The 22,227-nt window shown below is 36.5% G+C and overlaps 1 protein-coding gene across 1 annotated transcript; it reads right to left on the bottom strand.

The window, feature by feature from the left end:
* Nucleotides 1-450: 450 nt before the first annotated feature.
* Nucleotides 451-7,988, bottom strand: LOC113084526 (T-box transcription factor TBX3-like). Its single transcript, XM_026254873.1, has 7 exons — nucleotides 6,485-7,988; nucleotides 5,480-5,747; nucleotides 4,942-5,088; nucleotides 3,891-3,967; nucleotides 3,539-3,696; nucleotides 2,386-3,011; nucleotides 451-1,489 (listed from the first exon to the last, which is right to left on the bottom strand). The coding sequence occupies exons 1-7, from the start codon at nucleotides 6,874-6,876 to the stop codon at nucleotides 1,070-1,072; spliced, it is 2,088 nt and encodes a 695-aa protein (XP_026110658.1). The 5' UTR covers nucleotides 6,877-7,988; the 3' UTR covers nucleotides 451-1,069.
* Between the last annotated feature and the right edge of the window lie 14,239 nt (nucleotides 7,989-22,227).

Genomic DNA, 22,227 nt, shown 5'->3' with positions numbered 1-22,227 from the left:
TAAGCTCCCACAAACAAACAAAAAATCTCAACTGTATTTACAAGCAATATTCATATGAAATAATTACATAAATATAATATATATATATATATATATATATATATATATATATATATATATATATATATATATATATATATATATATATATATATATATATATATATATCGTTATTTACATTTGTATTTGTAATAACCATATGATCCATTCTGATCCATATGATCCCTTTTCCCAGTTCAGTTCGAAGCTGTATTTAATAAGCAATTTTAGTACCGCGTGTGTTAACCAAGACAATCACATGATTAATCAGTGGTCTGTGGGCTCAATGACAAGTTTAGAAAAAATACAAATAAAATAAGATAAATGTTTGACTAGAGCGCCTTCCTCATTTATATATATATATATATATATATATATATATATATATATATATATATATATATATATATATATATATACTTAAGTACTTTTTCTAGTGTGTGTGTGTGTGTGTGTATACTCCGTCACATTGCAAAATATTCTTAAAACTGTAGTGTAGATTTCGTTCTTGGTGAATTTGCGCTTCGAACAATACAGACTAAAAAAATTAACTCAAAACAGCAGTCTTGATTAAGTCTGGTCTTTGACATGCAATATGCCTCTGCTCTGGTAACTGATTTAATTCATTAATATGCTTTCAAACACATCCGCTAAAGACACATCAAATAAAGTAAGAAAATATTCAGAGTGCATATTAAATTAAATAAAGTCCGTCACCCTGACGTATAACATAAAGAGGAGCAGCAGCTTGATTCAGTCTCTGACATCCTTGCCAAACTATTCACTGTTCAATACTTCTGTGGTATTCAAATAGTTGGGGGGAAACAATCAAAGTTACTGTTTTAATTTAACAAAAGAACAACATACATTTTACGTGTTTATTTTTGTTTTACCAAAGTGCATTTTGAGTCTAAACTGTTTGTCCGATACAGGTCCGTATTGTAAACGGGTTAATCGTGGCACGCAACCTGTAGGTCTGTCAATGTCTTCATAGTTCCCGGTCCGGTCACCGTCAGTCACGCGCAGCACTCTATGGAGACACACTGCGCGCTCTTTCCGGTTTGGATTCAAGTCCACTGACAAGGCGCTGAATGCTCTGTAACTCGGTGCTGGAATCTTTCTCGGCGCAGGTTTTTGGTGAGTGTGATACTGAACCAGACGAGCGGCTGGTGACCTCAGAGTCCAGAGCAGCTGAAGTTGGACTCGTGGTCATTACTTCTCCCTTCAGATCGATGGCAGAGCTAGCCATGGGTGGGACAGCCGTTGTGAGCAAGGAGCTGTCGGGGACGTTCGGTAAAGTGTAAGGGCTGTACCTTAACCGGGGCCGCACCGCGTTTAGAAACGGATGACGGTGGACCGAGGAAGAGGCGGCGGATGAAGCAGCTGCAGCGGCGGCCATATACGTGTAAGGATACGGGAAGAGACCTCCAAAAGGAGACATAGCCAGACCCTACAGACAAGAGAGATATTTAACAAAATTAACCACTGAGATATTTTGTGTTGATCATTCACATCATTGTGCAGTGATGTAAACTGCCTTTAAGATCAACACATTGATTCATACAGTGGCGACAAATAAGGGAATAAGGCTTATACAAGATGCTGTATGTTTATTTATTTATTTTTTTATCTTTTTATTAACACCTGTGGTCAAAATTGTGCAATTCATAATTTGTGATGAAAATAAAATCAAAATATGTCATCTTTATTTGATCCCGTTTTCCGTTTCATTTGACCTAATTTATTATTAAACACATAGCTACACAGGCATTTTTTTATCTTTATCTTAAAAAGATCTTGTGGCCTGTACTTATACTGTAAAATGTGATAACCTTCAATTGTTAACTTAAATATATATTTCTATCTGATTTAACTCACAAAAGTTAGCTTTGTTGGTATTGTGTATTTAGACTGCAAACATGAATAAAACAAATTATTCAGTACTTTGAATGCTACCATTTTAGGTTACCATTTTTTGCAGTATAGATAGATAGATAGATAGATAGATAGATAGATAGATAGATAGATAATCTATATAATGACAATAGCAAAAATCGTCATTAACAGCTTTCTTGTTTTTAGAAATTAATTGTGAATCTGCACACATCCGTCAAGAACAGCTTTATTGCTAATCTCGAGCAACAGTTGTCAGTTGTTTTATATTTCCTGATAATTTATGGACTCTGCAACAAAGACCATTAAACACTGCAAGATATGCCACACCTCTTTTTTTTTCAGAAGTCTTAAAATGTAGCCTAAGAGCGTCCACCAGCAGCATTCAAAAAGGGTTAGGGCTAAAGCAATTATGACATGGCCTTCACTGCTAATCTTCATTAAAAGGCTTACCTGCGACGCCAGGACATGCTGCTGTAGGTGGAAGGGCAGCGGTGCCCCCGTCAGGCTTTGCGAGGGTGATGGCATGCTGCTCGTGTCCATCGAGCTGACTCCTCCGGAGGAAACTGCTGCCAGTATGGGGCCCATCCCTGCGGCCATGTTTGAGAAAGCCCCTCCCATATTGAACTGACTGGGGTGTAAGAGAAACGGATGGGCACCACCCAAGTGATTGAAAAACTGCTGCCCAGCCAGACCCTGCGGAAATCCGAAATTGTGCAAGTGGTTTTGATTTAAGTGCGCGGCGCCATCTGTTTGGACAGTCAATGGCATGTAATTTTCTTTGCTCACTGTCCGGCAGTCGTCTGCTTTGGCCTGTTCCCGGCCCGGACTCTTGAGTTCCTCACCGGATCTAGTGGTGCTAGAGATGAGCGTGATGGGACTCTGCCGTGAGTCCGCTCGTACTTTTTCAGTTCTCCGACCGACAGTCGAGTCACTTTCTCCGAACAGACTTTTGCTTAAACTCGCATCGTGATCCTTGGAGTCCTCAGTCGTAGTGGAAATTTTGCTCGAGTCTGGTCCCTCTTTCACGTTTCCATCTTTGTCTTCGTCATCGCTATCTTCATCACTGTCACAAAAATCTATAAGAAAAAATATTTTCAAGCAAAGGAGTTAAGGAACGTTCTGAGACCATTTACAGTTTAGCCCAATCAAGGAGATCCAAATGAAAGTTTATATTAGACACGTGTCACTTTTTATAAAAAAAAAAACAGACAGCAGCGCTGCATGCATATCATTTTAAAACAGCAAAATGCACATACAAAAAATAAAATAAAATAATAATAATAAAAATAATAATAATAATAAAAATAACTTAAATACATACTAATTTCGTGCCATAAAAACAGTAATATACTTGTGAATTTTTTGGACTTTGTTGCAAACGATTTTAATTTAGCCTATCTTGATTAGTCTTGAAAATCTTTTGTCGTTTTTATAACGAAAACAAATTATCTAATGCTGCTTTCAAATGAGCAGTCCTTCACAAAATAATTAGTATTATTACCCTGAGAAATATTTGGGCGATGCAATTGTGAAGGGTTGCTTTTTATTCGAAAGCAAAGACCATATTTCTCATATGGACACATGTCTTATCTGACTCACATACCTTTTAAGTTATTCTGTCCAACAGTTGAGACAGCAGGAGACGAAGCCTGGCGAAAACATTTGAAGGACGCTTGTTCGCCTGAGGAATCGTCTGACGTCCCGTTTTCTTTTTTCTGCTGCTCCTCATAGGAACGCATCGATTGCAGAGCTAGCTGTTTTCTGTATTAAATAGTTAAAGACAGAACTTGTTCATGAGTTTTTTTTTTTTTTTTTTTTTTTTTTTTTTTACGATCAAAATAAATTCGTGTAAAATGCATGGAAACTTAATGCTGTACTATATAATCAGTGTGTTGAATTTGAGAATACCATGAATGCTGTAGCTAGGGGAAAATAAGCAGTTCCTTCAGTCGTACCTTTTTTCGCGTCTCCCATTTCCAGTGTCACGAAATCCTTTTGCAAAAGGATTGTGATCGATTTTCAGCTGTGTAATCTGAAATGAAATAACATGCAAACAACATAACATGAATAAAGATAACTGAAATCTTTTTCAGTTACATTAACCAATTATTTGAATATCTGAATGCTTTATTTATTTATTTATTTTTATTTTTTTGCATGTGACAATTATTTGCAGCCAATTGAAGCATATTCAAAACTCACTAAAGCTGTATGACTCACTACGATTATGATTATGTTATCATTTTATAGTTTAAAGGGCTGGTCTATATGCTTGTTCAAAATCAAAATACCCATATTACGCTTGCAGTGACTTGCCTCAAACTTCGGTATTTGTAACACGGGGGCATTTCCAGCTCATAAATATTGAGAACCTTTTTATATCTACAACCTCCCAACATGAATTCAGTCTCCCCACCCCGTCATCCCATACGCATTTAGTGCTGTAACAGTGTGTTCCTGCAGAGTTAAAGGTTACGTTACATTTCAGCTGTTTTCCAATAAATTAACACACAATTTTTTCAGTCTCTTTTTTCTCTTCCGTCCCTCCCTCTATGACCAGTCCTCCCTACCTTCCTCCCTCCCTCTTCTCATTCTTTCACAAACACACGCACGCACACACGCACACATACACACAGGTTATATTTCATTTATTTTAGAAGTTAAAAGTTAACAGTTCAACAGTTGGTTCATGGAAACCCATGTGTGTGTGTGTGTGTGTGTGTGTGTGTGTGTGTGTCAAATTGGAGAAAGTGGCAGAATGAGGCAGTGCAAGTATTACTGTCGTTAATGCTTTGCAATATGATGTAGGCCTCAGTGATACATCTAAGAATAAGTATATTATGGAAATGCAGTGCATAATAACTTTATTCAAGACCAAAATACTGAAAGCACCAAACATTACTTGTCCTTTAAGGCTACAGTTTATATTAATATTTAGTGCAAAATATTTAGCAGTGTGGCAGGTTATCAGATCAGTCAGATTTAACACACACAGTTATTACCAACCTTATCGTTCTGGTAGGCAGTGACAGCAATGAAATCTGTCTCAGGGAACACGTAGGTCCTGAACGTGCTATATGGGAGTTTCAGTATGTCGTTGGCTCTCACAATGTGAAATCTTGGCTGGTATTTGTGCATTGAGTTTAGTATGGTCTGAAACATAAATAAGGACGAAGTTTTATAAAATTGGTTGATTTTCAGTAACGTTTTTAAAAATGAGTAAAAAAAAAAATCGTATTTATTATACATGCTTTTTACATACATTTTATTCACTAAAAAGTCATAGCGTGCATTTTTCTCTCTGCTCGGACAGTATTTGTGTGCATGAACAGTTGCAATTTAATTCAAATTCAATCATTTCAGTACCAAAAAATTAATAAAATAAAATTTGTTGGACACGTTTTAGAAATTTTCTGCAGAAATTCTATAGACATTTTGTAACGATGAGTTCATAAATGCATGCAAGCACTGAACACGTATTTAAGCAACCATAATAATAATAATAATATAATACATTTTAAATACGTAGCTGACTGGCACTTACAAATCCATGCTTGTCGGAGATGTTGTTTGTCAGTTTAAGTTTGTGAAAATTGACGACTTTAGACATCCATTGCTCGCCAGTGGCCGGACTGTCGGGGTGAATGTACATCCGTTTTGGCATTTCGGGGTCAGCCTTTCCTGCCACCATCCAGCGAGAGTTGTGAAATTTATACCTGCAGTCATCAGCCGCAACAATATCCATCAACAGAATATATTTGGCCTTTTTGTCCAAGCCCGTGCATCTGACTTTAAAAGGAGGGAACATTCGCCTGCAGAGAAGATCCGAGATGAATTAGCAGTGTTTTATCGCTGTACAAACAACATGGATCTAAATCCTGCACAATTATTTTACTGGACGGCTGAATTTTCCTTTCGAGAGAAACATTAATTGCAGACATCCAGTCATTCGAACCTGTTGTGTGGAGATGAAGGGCTAGGCCCAGCCATCAACCCTAGCTTGTGAAATACCCCCAAATCTTAACGCAGCGCAACAATTGAACAATGAAGAACTGATGAACTTAACTTTACGGCAAAACTGAGTTACAAATGAAACCTTGTTAATCTGCCACCACTGAATGTAGTATTTCACTGTTTAAAATCAACTTCGGGGCAAAATGAATTGTGCAAGTCTCTACATTTATTTGTGAAATTAAGTATAATACTTGGTATTAGAGATGTTTGCATTTGCACTAAAATAAAACGTTTATTATTATTATTATTATATTTGAACAATGACTGATTTAGATTCAGACATTTCTGGGCCTAGTTCAAGTTGGGTTGTATTTTATTCGTTGTTCAAAAAACATTTGCTCAAACAAAAGCAGAATAAACAATAAAAAGCAATACGCATGTACAGCTAGTTTGCGTGTATGTGCTCTTCTAAAGAAATCTGTGAGTCACTCAGAGCAATAAACCAATCCGAATTCCTGTTTGATAACAATTTTAATCTCGGTTTCACTTATTTAATTTAGAAGCGCAGGCCATTTATTGAATTATTCCAGTTTACCTTCCAGATTTGGTGATAACCATTTCTGTGCCGCGCTTGTGAAAAAGCTCCCAGAGTTCCTTGCCTTCGAGGTGAACTTTGGGGTCGTCTTCAACCTCCTCCTCGGGCTCTAGTGTCTTGAGAGGCCGGAGATGCGCGGTGGCGGCTTGGTGTCCCAGAGAGGAGAAGTGAAGGCTGGTCTCTGCTGCGCCCATCAGTTGCTCCATTATTGGTTTGCCCAGCGCCCCGGGCAGGGACAGGGAGCCGTTAGGTGGCAGCGCCAGGGCCGGGAAGAAGGGCGGCTGGTGTCCCAGCATTGCGCTCATGGCAAATTCCGGACCCCGGTGAGGTAAAAACGGGTGATATGCCATACTGGATCCTTGAATAACTGGATCTCTCATCGGGAAGCTCATTCAAGTCCAGATAGTAGATGCTGTGTTCCTTAAATCGAGCTGTCTGGAGGTAGGATACAATCAGCTAAATGTCTGCGCCGGAGAAGTCCTTCACCAAGTCCAGCGTCTCTGCGACGCCTCTGTGTGTGAGTCTCTCAGTTATTTCTCTAGCTGGATTCCAACAAAGTATCTAAAAGAGAAAGTGATAAACGTTTATCCATTAATCTTCCCGGTTGCTACTTGTCTTTTGTCAGAGCGATATAAAATCGAGAAAATAAAAATAAATCAATGAAATTAAAGTCGACCGAGTCAGTGTATGTCTGCTTGCGGCGTACGTCGGTGTCCTTTGGATTTCGTTAAAACAGACATTCCGGTATTAATGAGATCGTCCAGAGTCCTGCCAAAGAGATGTGTTGAAATATTTCGTTGCCTCGGAATAATTCCTCTGTCTTTACTTGTTGGAGGTATACACCTTCACACGCTCTCTCACACACTTTCTCTCTCGTCCTTTCACGCGCACACACATTTCAGCAGTTATGCGGAGAACAGGGTCCAGCACAGAGATATTCCCAGTGCTTCTGAACTCCATAGGCTTCAGCGGTGTGGATGTGTTGCATGTTTCGAGCAGCAGCCCTCTGTTGATTGGCTCTTTGACGCTTTCGGACCAATTGTGTTGCTTTGTAGGCGTGGTTTTAACAGGTCGGGTGGAGGGGAAAGACTTCAGACTTATAAAAAGGTGTTTGAGAACTCTATTGCTGCCGCGAAACAGCGTTGCTTTGCGCTCTGTTGTGTGAATATGTCAACATCATTAGGACACGCATCTGTCGGTCTGTGGGACCCAGAGAAGCTGAACTTCCAAGTCTCGTGCGCACAGCGTCACTGTTGGTCTCTTTTCGCGCACAGAGGATAAAATAAATGCAGACGCGTATTTTACCTGAGAAATGCAACAAGAAACAGACAGTATTTTTGGTATTAGTTAAGAGATGCAAATTATTATTTTGGAGATCTTGCATTTGATCAACTTTAATTTTATGGGGCAAATCATCTTTGTTCTAGTAAAGTGCTGTATCGTAGCCTATCCCATACGATCCTGCAGGTTTTTTTTTTCTTTTTTCTTTCTTTTTTTGTTACCAAGCTGTCATATTGTGACCAGGACAATAGCGTACATATCTGACCGCATCTGTTGGCAGCCGGCGAGATTTAGTAAAAAAAAAAAATCAGGTTAAGACTTTATATTCATGATTCTTTTTTAATTCACCCCCCCCCCTCCCCATATATATATATATATATATATATATATATATATATATATATATATATATATATATATATATATATATATATATATATATAGTTCAAGACACAAAGAACATATTAAATAACTAAAGCATGGATGAGCAGTGTCATCAAATACTAAAATAAATAAAATAGCCTAGGCTACTTTAGACAAAACTATTAGAAATATAAATGTATCTTTTCGAAAAAAAAAACAAAACAAAAAAACATCTGTATTAAGTGTATTATGAAAACAGGCTGTTGTTTTCACTCAATTATCAGTGCATTGCTCAATGTTCTCTTTCGAAATGCCGCAGACAGGTCGCATGTTACATTGTTGTGGCGATAAGTGCTCGCAGCTCAGTGATCTGTCCTGTTTGTCAGTGTCTGTGCAGAAGCCGAACACTGGCGCCTGTCACAAAACTCTGGATTAATTCACACGTAAACAACAGAGGGTCGTGGACAGACAGCTGAGTTCAACAGTGCCTAAACACTGACTCAATTATCTAGCCAGCAGGACAGATAACCTGTTTGTTACATCTATCACCCTTCATCAGTTGGCCAAATAGGCCACTACCGTGTGTTATCAAAAGGAGGCATCTGTCCTGCGTAGGATTAAATTGGGTCTAATAAGCAATAACACAGTAATAAGCACCTTGGCTTTTTATAATGCACACTAACTATAGGCAAATATAATTAACAAATATCAGTATTAAACGAAAGGCTGTGAGATAATTAGTAATTTGGTCGCTATGCGTCAGTGTGTATTTTTGAGCCAGGTCTCATGAAAATGCGATTTTACCAACGTAGCTACATTTTACAAAAAGTATTTCACCTTGGCGGATTGCTTATGCAGTTGATGAGAATAACACGGTGGCATGCAGTCACATATGTCCTACTTACTCATATTAATCAGTATGATTAGGCCGGGTTTTAACATAATTTCCCTTAGATATGAGTGCACGGTCGAGTGTGAGACCCACAAGCGTAGTAATGCTAGACTTGTTTGTTAACGGCAAACAAATTTATTTGACTCTAAAAATGACAGTGTGTCCAAAATGATGCCATGCGCCAAACACTATTATCGCTGTACTCCCGGCTGTAGTGATGGTGCAGCTTAAACTGGCCGATTTCTCTGTTTTTGCCTGGGGATTATATATATATATTTCAGAATATATAATCCCCAGGCAAAAACAGAGAAATCAGATCAAGCTGCACCAACACTGTATGTATACATCTCCAACTGATCCACAAGGAAGGGGGCAGAGTGCTACAGTGGTATCTTATCTTTGGCTACCAAGTTAATTAAAATGCAGCCTCTGGAGATCGGTCAGTATACTATGTAAAGTTGTACTGTTTATGTTTCTCATGGATCACAAGAAACAGCTGCAAGAGAGAGCAATTATAGATGCTTTGACAGTGCTGCTCCTCCTTTCTTTTTGATTTAAAACAAGAATATATACTGGCTAATAGAGAAAACCAAAGACTCAATTAATTGAATCCGCTGAAACATTTAAATTGACATGTAAATCAGGGACTCGTGCACTTATTATTTTTGAGGGGGCACGAGTCAAAATCTCCCATTATAATCATTGAAGCTGTTTACACTGTGAAATAAATATCTTACATCTTACACACAAATGCCCTTTGTTGTTTCTGATGAGAGAATTAATTAGCCAGAGAGGAAAATTCAGTCAGTGATGTGCGCAGTGAACAAAACTCAGTGTTTCAGCGATGACTCATCTGAAGGCCTCTGATTGGCCATTGCATTCATAAGCTCAACAGATATAAGCTCACGTGTGATTGGTTATAATGCGCAGCTCTGTAAAAACGCGCATGTCTCTGGTTCAACACCAGCCATAACACACACACACACACACACACACACACACACACACACACACACACACACACACACACACACACACACACACATAGATGAGTGTTCCTGTGGTGAAGTGGTAGAGCATAGCCTTAGCGTCGGTTTGATTCCCAGGGAACACATACTGGTAAAAAATGTATAGCCTGAATCCACTGTAAGTCGCTTTGGATAAAAGTGTATGATAATTATATATATTAGTATTCGGAAATGTTTGCCTGTTGGAAGTTGCATTCCAAATCCACTTGGCTCTGAAAATCTGAGGGGCACGTGCGAGGTATTTGGGGATGTTTTTCTTGATTTAATCTGTCAACAAATCTCTTGAGGTTCTAAGAGATGTAAGAGGCAAACTGTTCGTGGGAAAGCCTTCATGATCAGTCAACAAAAACAAATCCTACTTGATGCAGTAGCTCCATAATGTGGTTTCCTAAATCTTGGAGGAATGCACATACCAGGCAGACAAAATCCTTCAAATTCTTCTGAGGTATTCAGCAATTTCCATTGACAGAGATTTCACTTAGAAGTTTTTTTTTTATTTTAGTTTTTTATTTAATTGGCAGAAATCTTTGCTTAGAATTTGATTGTGATGCAGTGGAACATATACTTTTTAAATCATGCAGAGAACATGTCATAGTTTTGTTGACTTTGAAGTCATTAAAGTCTGACACTTTTATGGTCGACACAATGCAACACAGGTGGGAACATAATTTTATGGGATGGTTCATAACACTTGACTTCTGAATTTTGGCACCACATTCAACAAATGATTAACCTTTGCACAGAAGTACAAAGTGTCCATAGAATTTCTATTATAAAGATTTTAGGAAATCATAAGGGAGTTCCTCTAGGTGGCCACAATTAAAATTTTTGCCAATACTAATTCATTTTTAATGGTCCTGGTGTGACTTTTAAAATGATTTTTAAAATACAAATGTGTAGCTTCTCAGTAAGCATGAGTTCACAAAAACTACATGCATCTTAATTACACAAGTATTAACAAGTTATGCTTAAAACATGACCCTGTGGGACATGTCCGTTTGTTAGAAGGATTTCATTTCAACTGCCCACTTGACAAAACTTTATTTTAAATTACACACAATAAGCACACTCTTAATGAAATTTCATTTAGATGAGATGATAAACAAAGGGATCCCTTAGTCTAAAGGTTTAGATCACAGAAGAGCTCCCTCCCCCTTGTGTTTGAACTACAGTGATTTGGGATCAACCACAGAGAAGTTCTTGTAAATTCACTGCAGGGTTTTCACGTTTGGATTTCTTTCCAGCACTGCTACGTTTTTATTTCATAAATGCTACAGAAATGTTGTGGTTTGGATGTTTTCACTTTTTTTTTTTTTTTTTTGGTCTAGTCCTCTAGAGCATATCTACATATATTTATCTGTATTTGATTTCTTGATAACACTTTATAATAACTTTGATTAATAAATCATTAACAAACATTATATAATGCTTAATGGATCATTAGTTAAAATATATTCAAAGAGTTAGATCTACAAATCTACAAATGATTTTAACAAGATGTTATAAAAATATTAAAAGACTTTATTACTGAACAACACTTCTGCTGATATTGAGGTGTGATATGGATAAAGTTAGGGACAGTTTTTTTGGTTTGAAAAAATCTATTTGTTTTCTCCCATAACACCCTATGTACTTGCTACATCATTAGAAGAATGGCATCTACGCTAATATTAGTCTGTTTCTCTCTTATTCTGAGGTCACCGTAGCCACCAGATCCAGTCTGTGTCCAGATCAGAGGGTCACTGCAGTCACCCGGATCCAGTACGTATCCAGACCAGATGGTGGATCAGCACCTAGAAAGGACCTCTGCAGCCCTGAAAGACAGCTGAGTCCAGGACAACTAGAGCCCCAGATACAGATCCCCTGTAAAGACCTTGTCTCAGATGACCACCAGGACAAAACCACAGGAACCAGTTGAGTCCTCTGCACAATCTGACTTTGCTGCAGCCTGGAATTGAACTACTGGTTTCGTCTGGTCAGAGGAGAACTAGCCCCCCAACTGAGCCTGGTTTCTCCCAAGGTTTTTTTCTCCATTCTGCCACTAATGGAGTTTTGGTTCTTTGTCGCTATCGACCTCTGGCTTGCTTAGTTGGGGACACTTCATTTACAGCAATATCGTTGACTTGTTTGCACAGATACTATTTAAACTGAACTGAGCTGAGCTGGATGATGACATCACTGATTTCAATGATGAACTGCCTTTAACTGAAAAATGAGTGTTTACTACTGTCATTTTGTATCATTGAGACACTATTTTCCTAATTAATGCGGTACAGTTGCTTTGATATGATCTGTATTGTTAAAAGCACTACATAAATAAAGGTGACTTGACTTGATTTCTGTTTATTTATAATTCAAGAAATATCCTGTATAATGATATACTGAAGAGTATTATACCAATGTGACTGTTGAGGCACCAAAATTACAATCTGTTATGTTTTTGGCAATCATTTAGCTAAACTTAACCAGCCACACTTTACACAAAACTTATTAAATTAGCTAACAGTCCAATGCCCATGAAGATACTAAATGATTAGTTATTGTTTATAAACATTACAAATGATGAATGGTTTCAACATTAGATTGAGTACTGCAAAAACACAAACAAATGATTAATAAATGATTAGTAAATATGTGTGTATAGGGTAAATTCAGGTCTTTTGGGACACTTTTTGCCATTGAGATGACTGCACATAAAGGTATTAATGATTAGTAAACATTTGCAAATGATGAATAGTTTCCACTGTAGATTGGGTACTGCAAAAACATGAACAAATAATTAATAGATTATTTGTTAAGATTTGTAAATAGAGGTCTACACAATGAACAAAGTCCAACTATGAAGATCATATGAAGTCAAAGTTTACTAACATTTGTAAGCATTTCAGTGTACATTACCTAACGATTAACATGTGATTATTTAATGTTTAGTAAGTTCATTAGTAAACATTAACAAAACATTATCTAATATTTCTAGCTATTAAAATATATATCAAGTAAGTATCTGTTGAGCATTATATAATGTTTGTTAATGGTTTATAAATTAAAGTTATATAAAGTGTTACAGATTTCTTATATTTCAGCAAGTAGATGCTCTCCCTGCAGAATCACTCATTCTGCTCTTTTGTGGTCTCCATAAACCCTATAAATATATGCTGGTTTATAAATAATTCTGCACTGTCTCAGCTGGATCAAGAAAATTAAATTATGGGCAAGCTAAATATGAAATTCCAGAGTACACTGTATATTAATGGTAAAGTAAAGGTCCTTTTGCAAGATACTGTCCTTGACACGTGACTGATGACACATGGGAATTAGCAGGGTCACTGTAATTATTACACTGATTAACTAATTAAAGAGCAGTATCAATCTAAATTTGTCATGTCCAGTGTAAATATTTGATTTTATAATGAAGCTTCTTGAAGTTAAACTATCCTTATCCTTCATAATCAATGAATTCTGCTCTAAAGCAAAGTGTATGTTGTATATACTTTCTCAGATGTTACTGAAGTAACCACATTTATCTATTTTAACTGGTTAATGAACCAATAAATCTCATGCAGTTAAAAATGAACTGTTGCACAGGAATCCATCCATTACCTCCCTCATTCATTTCAGGTGTATAACAATATAGACAATTTTCTGGCTAAAATGCAGTTTATAGTAAAAAAAAAAAAAAAAAAAAAAAAAAAAAAACTGTCGGTGCTATTTATGCATATTTACATAGTGATGTTTGTATCAGAGATGCAGAATCACATTCACATTAATGGCTACGTGGCTTTTTTTCGAAGGCATGGACACGAATATTATAATTTATTCTGGTATACTTTTAGAATGTCACGTCATTAAAGGAAGCCTCTTTAGGTCTTTTATATTTCAAATGCGCATCAGATGCGCCTTTCTCCGTATGTGTGGAAAGTAATATGATCTCTGAATATATGGTGTAAGGGGTGTTGAAAAAACAATGTAATACCCAGCGCTCACTTGAACTCAAAAGCGTTTGAATATTTGTCTGTTTCCAGTATAGCTGACATAAAGTGACTTCTTGAAAACAAAAGGAAGTCGATTGCGGTTATGAGCTTTCATCTATTAAAGTTCCCACAGCTGTTTTGCATGAAGAGGGGGAGTGTTTCCGAGTCTAGCCAACCTGATTGGAGCAGAAAGCGCCAAATAAGATGGAAGCGAAAAAAAAGAAAAATAGCTTTACTCGTCCAAACGTGCAATATAAACACCCAAGCGCCGTTGATTTCTAGATTTTCACTGACACACTAAAGGAGATACAGAGTGTTTTAAATCCCTTTAACAAGCAGATGGGATGGGACACACACACACAGCTGTGTATGACAATACAGAGTCTTTCTCAACACCTTATCCAAACCACACAAAGGTACATTTTATTCTTCATAAAAAATAAAAAAATAAAAAATAATTATAATAAAAAATAAATAAATAAAATAAAAGTAAAAATAAAAATTCAGCGCCTCTTTCAAATTCAAAGGTGTGGAATTTAGGACAAATCTTCAAACGTTTCTCTAGCACTAGGCTACACCGTGAAAACACTGGGCTACCAAACAGCGAAACTGACAACAGAGGCTCACGAACCTTTGCTGCAAATTGGTGGAGTTGGGGGATGCAGCATGCTTATTTAGCCTATTTATTTATTTTTAAATACACAAATTGTATTTAAACACACTTTGTATGAAATTGTACGACATTGCCTATTCGTAAATACTTACAGGGGACATTTTAGAGATCTAGTCATTTGGCCTCCATTTGAGATCTGTATATTGGGGGAGGCACTTTCATTATTCATAGATGATGTGGTTCAAGGTCTGACCACTCTGTTCATGTACAGTGACTGTCATCATGCAGTTTGTGAGTGCCATGATATAGCATACAACTCGAGAAATTTTTAACATGGCAATGTGAAAATAATAATTAATAATAATAATAATAATAATAATAATAATAATAATAATAATAATTAAGAGATGAAAGAGAAAATGAGAATCGATTATTTAGCACACGCTAACCTCTTTTCAAATTTATATCAGTATTGATCATATTATATCTCTATTGGAATTAGATGCTTATACTATTTACAGCAGAAATTCCTAACACCTTGTCGTGTGTGATGTAGATTTAGACCTATTAGACGCTGAAGTTTAACCAGGACTTTTTATTTTCGTCTGTACTGTGCACTGGCTTTGTAACGCATTAAACCGTTTAAGTGTGCTTTTTTTTGTCTCGATTAACTGTGGAAGCAAGGAGAAAAGATCGAGAATTACCGAATTTTAGTCCTAGTTGAGCATGCTTTTGAGAAACGTGCATAAACAAACAAATAAATAAATGAATAACCTAGTATTTGGTAGCTTCGAAATAACCTGCCCGTTTACAGTAATGTCAGCATCCACCCTAATGTGAGTTCACACATGACACAACATAAATGTGTTGACTCTCCAATCAAAACAAACAAATTCATACTTTCTCTGATTTCAGCATGCACATCCAATTCGAACACACAACGCACCCTTCAACAAAACAATTCAAATCCGATTATGAAACATTCTGGTTTTCACAGGGGTCGTGTAAGATCCACGGACCACAAAAAGGCTGCAGGGCTTCACAAATGTCCTTGGCGACCCACTGTGGCCTATGAACCTTTGACATACATAGAAAATGAATTGGTCACTGTATTAACGAGGAAGGTGGGATTCCAGTTAATTAGTGGCGATTGGATAAGGGTGGACATTATTTGATTTGTCCCCAGACCCCAGTTTGTTGTTGGGGATCAGCTTTTGTGTGTGTTAAATGAGAAGTGAGTATCGCTGTGCCTGTGTACAGAGTGGTTTTGTGAACTGGCGACAGCTCCAGTCCATGGGAAAAACGTAATCACAGGACCTCATTATCTCATTTTTCTCGCCATCTTTAGGGGGCAAACCCTAATCAAGCATGGCACCGAACTCTCTCTCTCTCTCTCTCTGTCTCTCTCTCCCTCTCTTACACACACACACACACACAAATGAACGCACCTCCTCTTTTGTCTTTTGCACGAAATGCAGGCTACGTTAACAGTGAAAAGAAATTAGTAAACGAAGGAAGTGTCTGCGGCATTCTGTTTAGAGTCCATAAAGATGAATGAGAAGCAGTTAACAGTCTAATTGTGTAATCCAGTGTAACTTCTGAAATAAGGATGCTGGGAATGGTTTGCTGTATAGGCTAGTCGTAAACTACGAGTTAGTGTTAAAAGTCAATGCATATATATCAGTAATGCAATATAAACACAGTTTATATATATATATATATATATATATATATATATATATATATATATATATATATATATATATATATATATATATATATATATATATATATATATATAACTGATGCTGACTTAAAATTGCTACTTCAGGCAAATGCTGAGTTTATTTAATGTTAGCGCTTGCATGATGTCCACTTTAAAAATTAAGACTGATCTCTAGTCGAATAATTCTAAAATGATACAATGAACACACACTATTTTAATTATTGAATATATTTATTGATACCAGCTCATCCAATAGATTACAGTATTTCACCGTTGTAATATGATCCTCACACCGCAAATTCTCATTTCATTATAACGGGTAGACAGCAGTCTAGAAATTGCATCAGCTAACAAACAACATTTGTGGCCAACATTTTAATGATCTCAGATTCATCCCCTGCCCTGCAGATATGACTCCAGCAATCAAAAAGCGAAAACTGTCAAAGGGATTTACACCTGTCTCGTTGCCCCTCAGCCCGTAGATTAGACTACTGGAGCCAGGTTGTCTGGAACCCGTGAGCTACTGCACCCTAAATCCGGATTAAACATGATAAAATGATCAGCAAAACGCCACTGGTATATGCATGATGAAGCGAACCTCAATGAGCGCAAACCAAACAAACAACGAAAGTAAAGCGGAATGAAAGCGCCAACATTATTCCATGTACTTGCCGGTCCAGCGCGTCTCTGCTCTCGTAGAAAAGTGTTTTATGTCATGAGATTATGAGACTCCCGTCTGATGCGGGTCACTGGTCCCAAGACACTCCCGGTTAGAGGGAGTCATTTCTCAACAAGCCTTTTAAGTTGGCAGGCGAAGGCGTATTATGACAGACTTCCCTATTTTCCTCTTCGAGTAACCAGCAGGATTCTGGAGCCCATGTTTCATTATGTCGAAAGAAACTTCTATGACTGCAGCCAACTAGATATGAGAATATAACAATCTGATTATCAGACTAGCATTCTTTATTTTATTTTATTTTAAGGTTTAGGAACGATGGCAGATAAGAAATAATACGGAATTTGCACGGAATACATGTACTATCTAAAATTTCCAGTTTCATATAGCCTACGGTCTTTGAGATGTTAATTTCAGTGTTTGCTAATTTTAATACTCACGTGACAGTGTTCATATTCTCATTTTGTGGTGTGTTAGAGAACAGTTGCTATTTTCTGTGTTCTAAACCAAACTCAAATTTAACTGTGTTAATGTTTAATTGTGGATCAATTATAGGCCTATTTGTTTTAGATGAAATTTACAGAAATGTGTTCAAACTAGAAATACTTTATTGCAGCGCAAACAATTAACATGATTAAAAAGGACTCATTACTTTTCCTGTAAAAACCTTTAAATATCTTTTGCACATTTATAAGATACATTTTGGTAAATTGTGAAAAAAAAAAAAAAAAAAAAACTCAAATAATTTGAAACTATGGTTTAATTAATGCACGATTTTTATTTTCACTTTAGAGAACATTTTGATGTAATTACAACCATTGCCTATATTTTTGCACTTAATTGCGCAGACCTTTAGGTTTTACGTCTATTAAAGTTTATTCAACGTAACTATTCGACTTGTTTGTGACATGAACTTAATAAAAAAATACTATACAATCACCTAGTAGTTCAACATGTGATTATTAATAATTAGATCTTTAAAACTACGTTTGGTAAAAAGAAGAACCCTCCTTTCCTCTGACCCTCAATCAGCAATATCAACAGGTTGCTTTCAGCCATTAAACAGGTTTTATAGATGTGTAAGTTTGTAACATAACATTACATTTTGCCTTATTGGCTAGACCTCCATACTTGAGACAGTTTCTAATAGTCGCAGATTCGAGTCCAAGGTTTACCAATTCAGAAAGAGGATATATGATAGTTACTATTTTAATTTAATTTATAATGTTTTCATTGTCTAAATGAAATGCTGCTGTCCACTTTTCATTTATGAATTAATTAATTTATACAGTTTAATGCAATTAATACAGTATCATATATATATATATATATATATATATATATATATATATATAAAATTACAAACAAATCAAAATTAAAAAATATGTAATAAATTGTATCAGTACAATTTAAATATATAGATCTATGGCACTGAGGGGTTCAATTCTGGCAAGATGTACAATCAAACTTCCCGCTCTATTTGAATTGTTTACATTTATACTAACTCCATCCTCCATACACTCCTGAACAGATTTGTTATAATAACTCTTTGCATCATAACCTTAACATAGCAATCACACATATGAATTTACTGCTGCTGTACGCAGGGACTTCAGTGCCATGAGGTTTTATAAACCACATGGCTGGTGTGACCAGAAACATGATCCAGACATCATTCTTGAAGCTTGTCCCTTTGGGTGAAAGGAGGGGTGTGAGTTATGGACATGTAGCTTTTCCATTTCAATAGCCCATCTGGGTTTCTACTGTAAGACTTGCAGCATGAAATATTCAGGGTTCAGTGAAAATTGATCTGATGGTCTAGAGTGAGGCTTCTTTCCCGTCTTTAGCAATCTACCCCTGAGACTGGTAAGCAGCAACCAGTCACTCTGCAATATTTGGTATCAGTGTGTCCAGATTAGCTTGCATTTTACATTTTAAAATAAAGTGCTCATAATCAGACTACAGTTTTTAGTGATTACATATTATTCAGTTATTCAAAAAGTAAATTAGTACAGGTAAACTATATATATATATATATATATATATATATATATATATATATATATATATATATATATATATATATATATATATATATATATATATATATGAAGAATTAAACATATTTCAATCTCTTTCTATTATTGTATTAGTGTCGTACAAAATAATCCCATTCAAATCTTTGTGATCAACGAGTTCGGTCAAAATGAATCCTAAAGTAATCAAAAGGTAGTCAGATTAGATTACGTATTGTGTAATCCAATAGATTACGTTACTAACTACAATTTTTTATCATTTACTTTGTAATCAGTAATGGACTACAACTTCAAAATCATCTACCCATCACTGCAAAGAACACACATCTATATTCTCATGGTCTCTTGTACTTGCCCTTAATAAGGCCTTATTTGTTATGAATCATTTCGCCTGGTTTTTAGAAACCAGTTCAGGCAGGCCCACCCACCCATCCATACACAAATAATCCGTATGCCATTGTCCACCTACCGAGAGTGGAAAGCCATTATGTGTTCTCCGTGAAATGTCAGTCGTCCTCTGCTTTACCTTCGAAGTGCGAGAGGCGCTGTGCCTTTACCAAAAGCAAAACAATCTGAGGAAACTGGGAACAATCATAGGCAGGCTCCAGCAAGCTGCCATAAAAAAGCCGACTGCTCCTCGCCTCCAGTTCACTCTATGACCTGATGAAAGATCAATGAGCAGACCAGGCTGCCACTGCACCCTCCAGAGCAGCAGGAAACACACCAATAAAGAAGAGACACAAAGGCCTCCTGCTTTTCATAAAACAAGTGGCACTACACAAGTATTTTATAAGATACTAAGGAGACTGTTTGTAAACTCGTACATACATTTTTCACACTGTGGATTGGAGCATGTTAAACCCTTGTCCTCTTAGGTGGAGAAATGTGATGTTGTGTGTCAGTGGCTAACACAGAGAGCAGTTGGCTAAACACCACTAGTCCTGACAGAAACGGGCTGAGTGGGCTTTTCTCAGGGAGGAGCAGCTCTGGTGGCTTCGGCCTCGGCGCTGCTGCTCCTGCTGGATGGAATGCAGCAACAGAAACAGAGTAATGCATGCCAAACTCATCTCAGATAAACGGGCAAAATATGTCCATGCATATGCCTTTACACAAATGATTTGGAGACTGGTACTGTGAATGTAGTGACTGTGCATTTGCCTAAACTGACTTTTATAACACAGTAAGGAACTATACCACTGAACACATCTGGACTAGATACTGTACACTGTAAAACATTTGTTGTAAAAACATTTTTTTTTTTTTTTACAAAAAAAAATAAGAAAGAAAAACTGCAATCAAATTTATGTTTTTATTTTATTTTTCAATGTAAATTATAAGGTTACTTCTTACTTTCAAAAACTGTAAAATTACATGAAATCTCCCATTAGATTTTTTACAGTTTTCAGTATATAAGGGAACTTATTATTAACCAATGAACAGTTTTTTTTTTTTTTTTTTTTTTTTTTTTTTTTTTTTTTACCAGTCTTATACAGTTAAAATTATGATTATTTTAATGTGTGCATCTATCTGATTTGAAATATTCCTATTCTATGGTTGCACAGAGACACAGTTTGTAAAGAGCACAGACGGATGGCTCCGATCCTTTGCATTCTTGTGTGATTTGCAACAAGCTCTTCATGTAAAATGTCAGGGGGGAAACAGATTCTGTCAGGTGGAGATGAGGTTCATAAGTTCATGGCTAGTTTATACTGAAGCATTCCATGTAAAGTCTTTACATTATTTCCATTTAATTCCAGCGTCCCTCCACCCTCCTGTGTCTGCATGCTCAACCCTACAGTTGGATCAAATCAGATTTGCTTCTTCTGAGATACATGTGCAGACCACAAATATGATTAAGGCCTTGCTTCTCTCTCTCTTTCCTATACCTAGGTTTATTCTGAGAGGTGATTCAAATACACTAGCTCTCGATCTTCAGAATAATATCGGTCTTTTAAATTAACTTTTTTTTAAATGGCAAGCTTCACTCAAATTGCATGCAAACCATTTAATTAAACCATAAAAGCCTTTTGGAATCAAAAGATGATGTTATTTCAAGAAAGAAAGAACGAGTTGACATCTATATTCTTAAAAGGCCTGTAACAGGTGTTTAGTTGTTTGAAGATGCAGCACTGTGCTTTGTGTACACATGAACAAATTCTTCATCTTCTGATTGCGACGCCATTTCCTCTGCTTGATTACAGCTAGAATTGCTCTGGTTGTTTGTGAAGACGCAGCACCCCAGTCCATTTGTTGAGGACAGTTAGAGAATAAATACATCAAGAAGACTCACAGTATATGTCTTTAATTTTTTTTTTTCACTCTCTCTTGAATAATTGCCAAAGACCTTTAATAATCAGCTATGCAATGAAAAGTATCAGTCACAAACACCTAACATTCCATTTGGCAAATAATTGTATAATTCACTGCATCCTTCACTTCAGTTCTGTGCTTTTTATATATGGTTTCAAAAGTGAACATTGTGGTCTGGTAAACCTTGAACTACCTGATCAGTCTGTATGTTAAGAACCTCCGTCTTCTTCAGCAATAGCTGCTCTTAAATCGCTCATCTGTTGGAGGTGGTAACATCATCACGATATTACGTCCAGATGTGACTCAGTGAATGTTAGATGTGCGTATCTCATCATGCAGCATATGGTTTTTATCCGTTTCAGATATGAATGTCCAGCTTCATTAATGCACAGACACAGGCTTCACATCTCTGGACAGCCATACCAGCAGCAAACATCTGGACCTAGGTGTTTTTCCAATGTGAGTTTTTAGGCTGCAGGAGTTGATGCTTCATTTTCCAGGACAGACAAGTGAAGTGGCTTCAAAAAATGGTTTACTTAGTTTAGAATAATTTCTGAAAGAGTGATGATTCCTTCTATTACAAGGGTCACTATATACCAAGATGACAAGTTGAAAAAGGACTGATGCTTTTAATCCAACAGACTGAAAACCATTTGCACCCTGTACATACAAAACTGATCTGCATTAACTTTCGTATCCTTTATGAGAGATGAGTCCAACACTAAATTATATGATTGGGTAAACTTTTATAATTTTCCACCAAATAAATCTTACATTTCAGTTTAGTTTAATGCTGTATTTTAAAGTGAAAATCAGTTTGTTAGGATTAATGATGACATGTATATCA

This window comes from Carassius auratus, chromosome 5, assembly GCF_003368295.1.
Source record: "Carassius auratus strain Wakin chromosome 5, ASM336829v1, whole genome shotgun sequence".
Lineage (NCBI taxonomy): Eukaryota > Metazoa > Chordata > Actinopteri > Cypriniformes > Cyprinidae > Carassius > Carassius auratus.
Note: the sequence above shows the minus strand (reverse complement) of the source record. Positions and strands in the feature narration are given on the sequence as shown.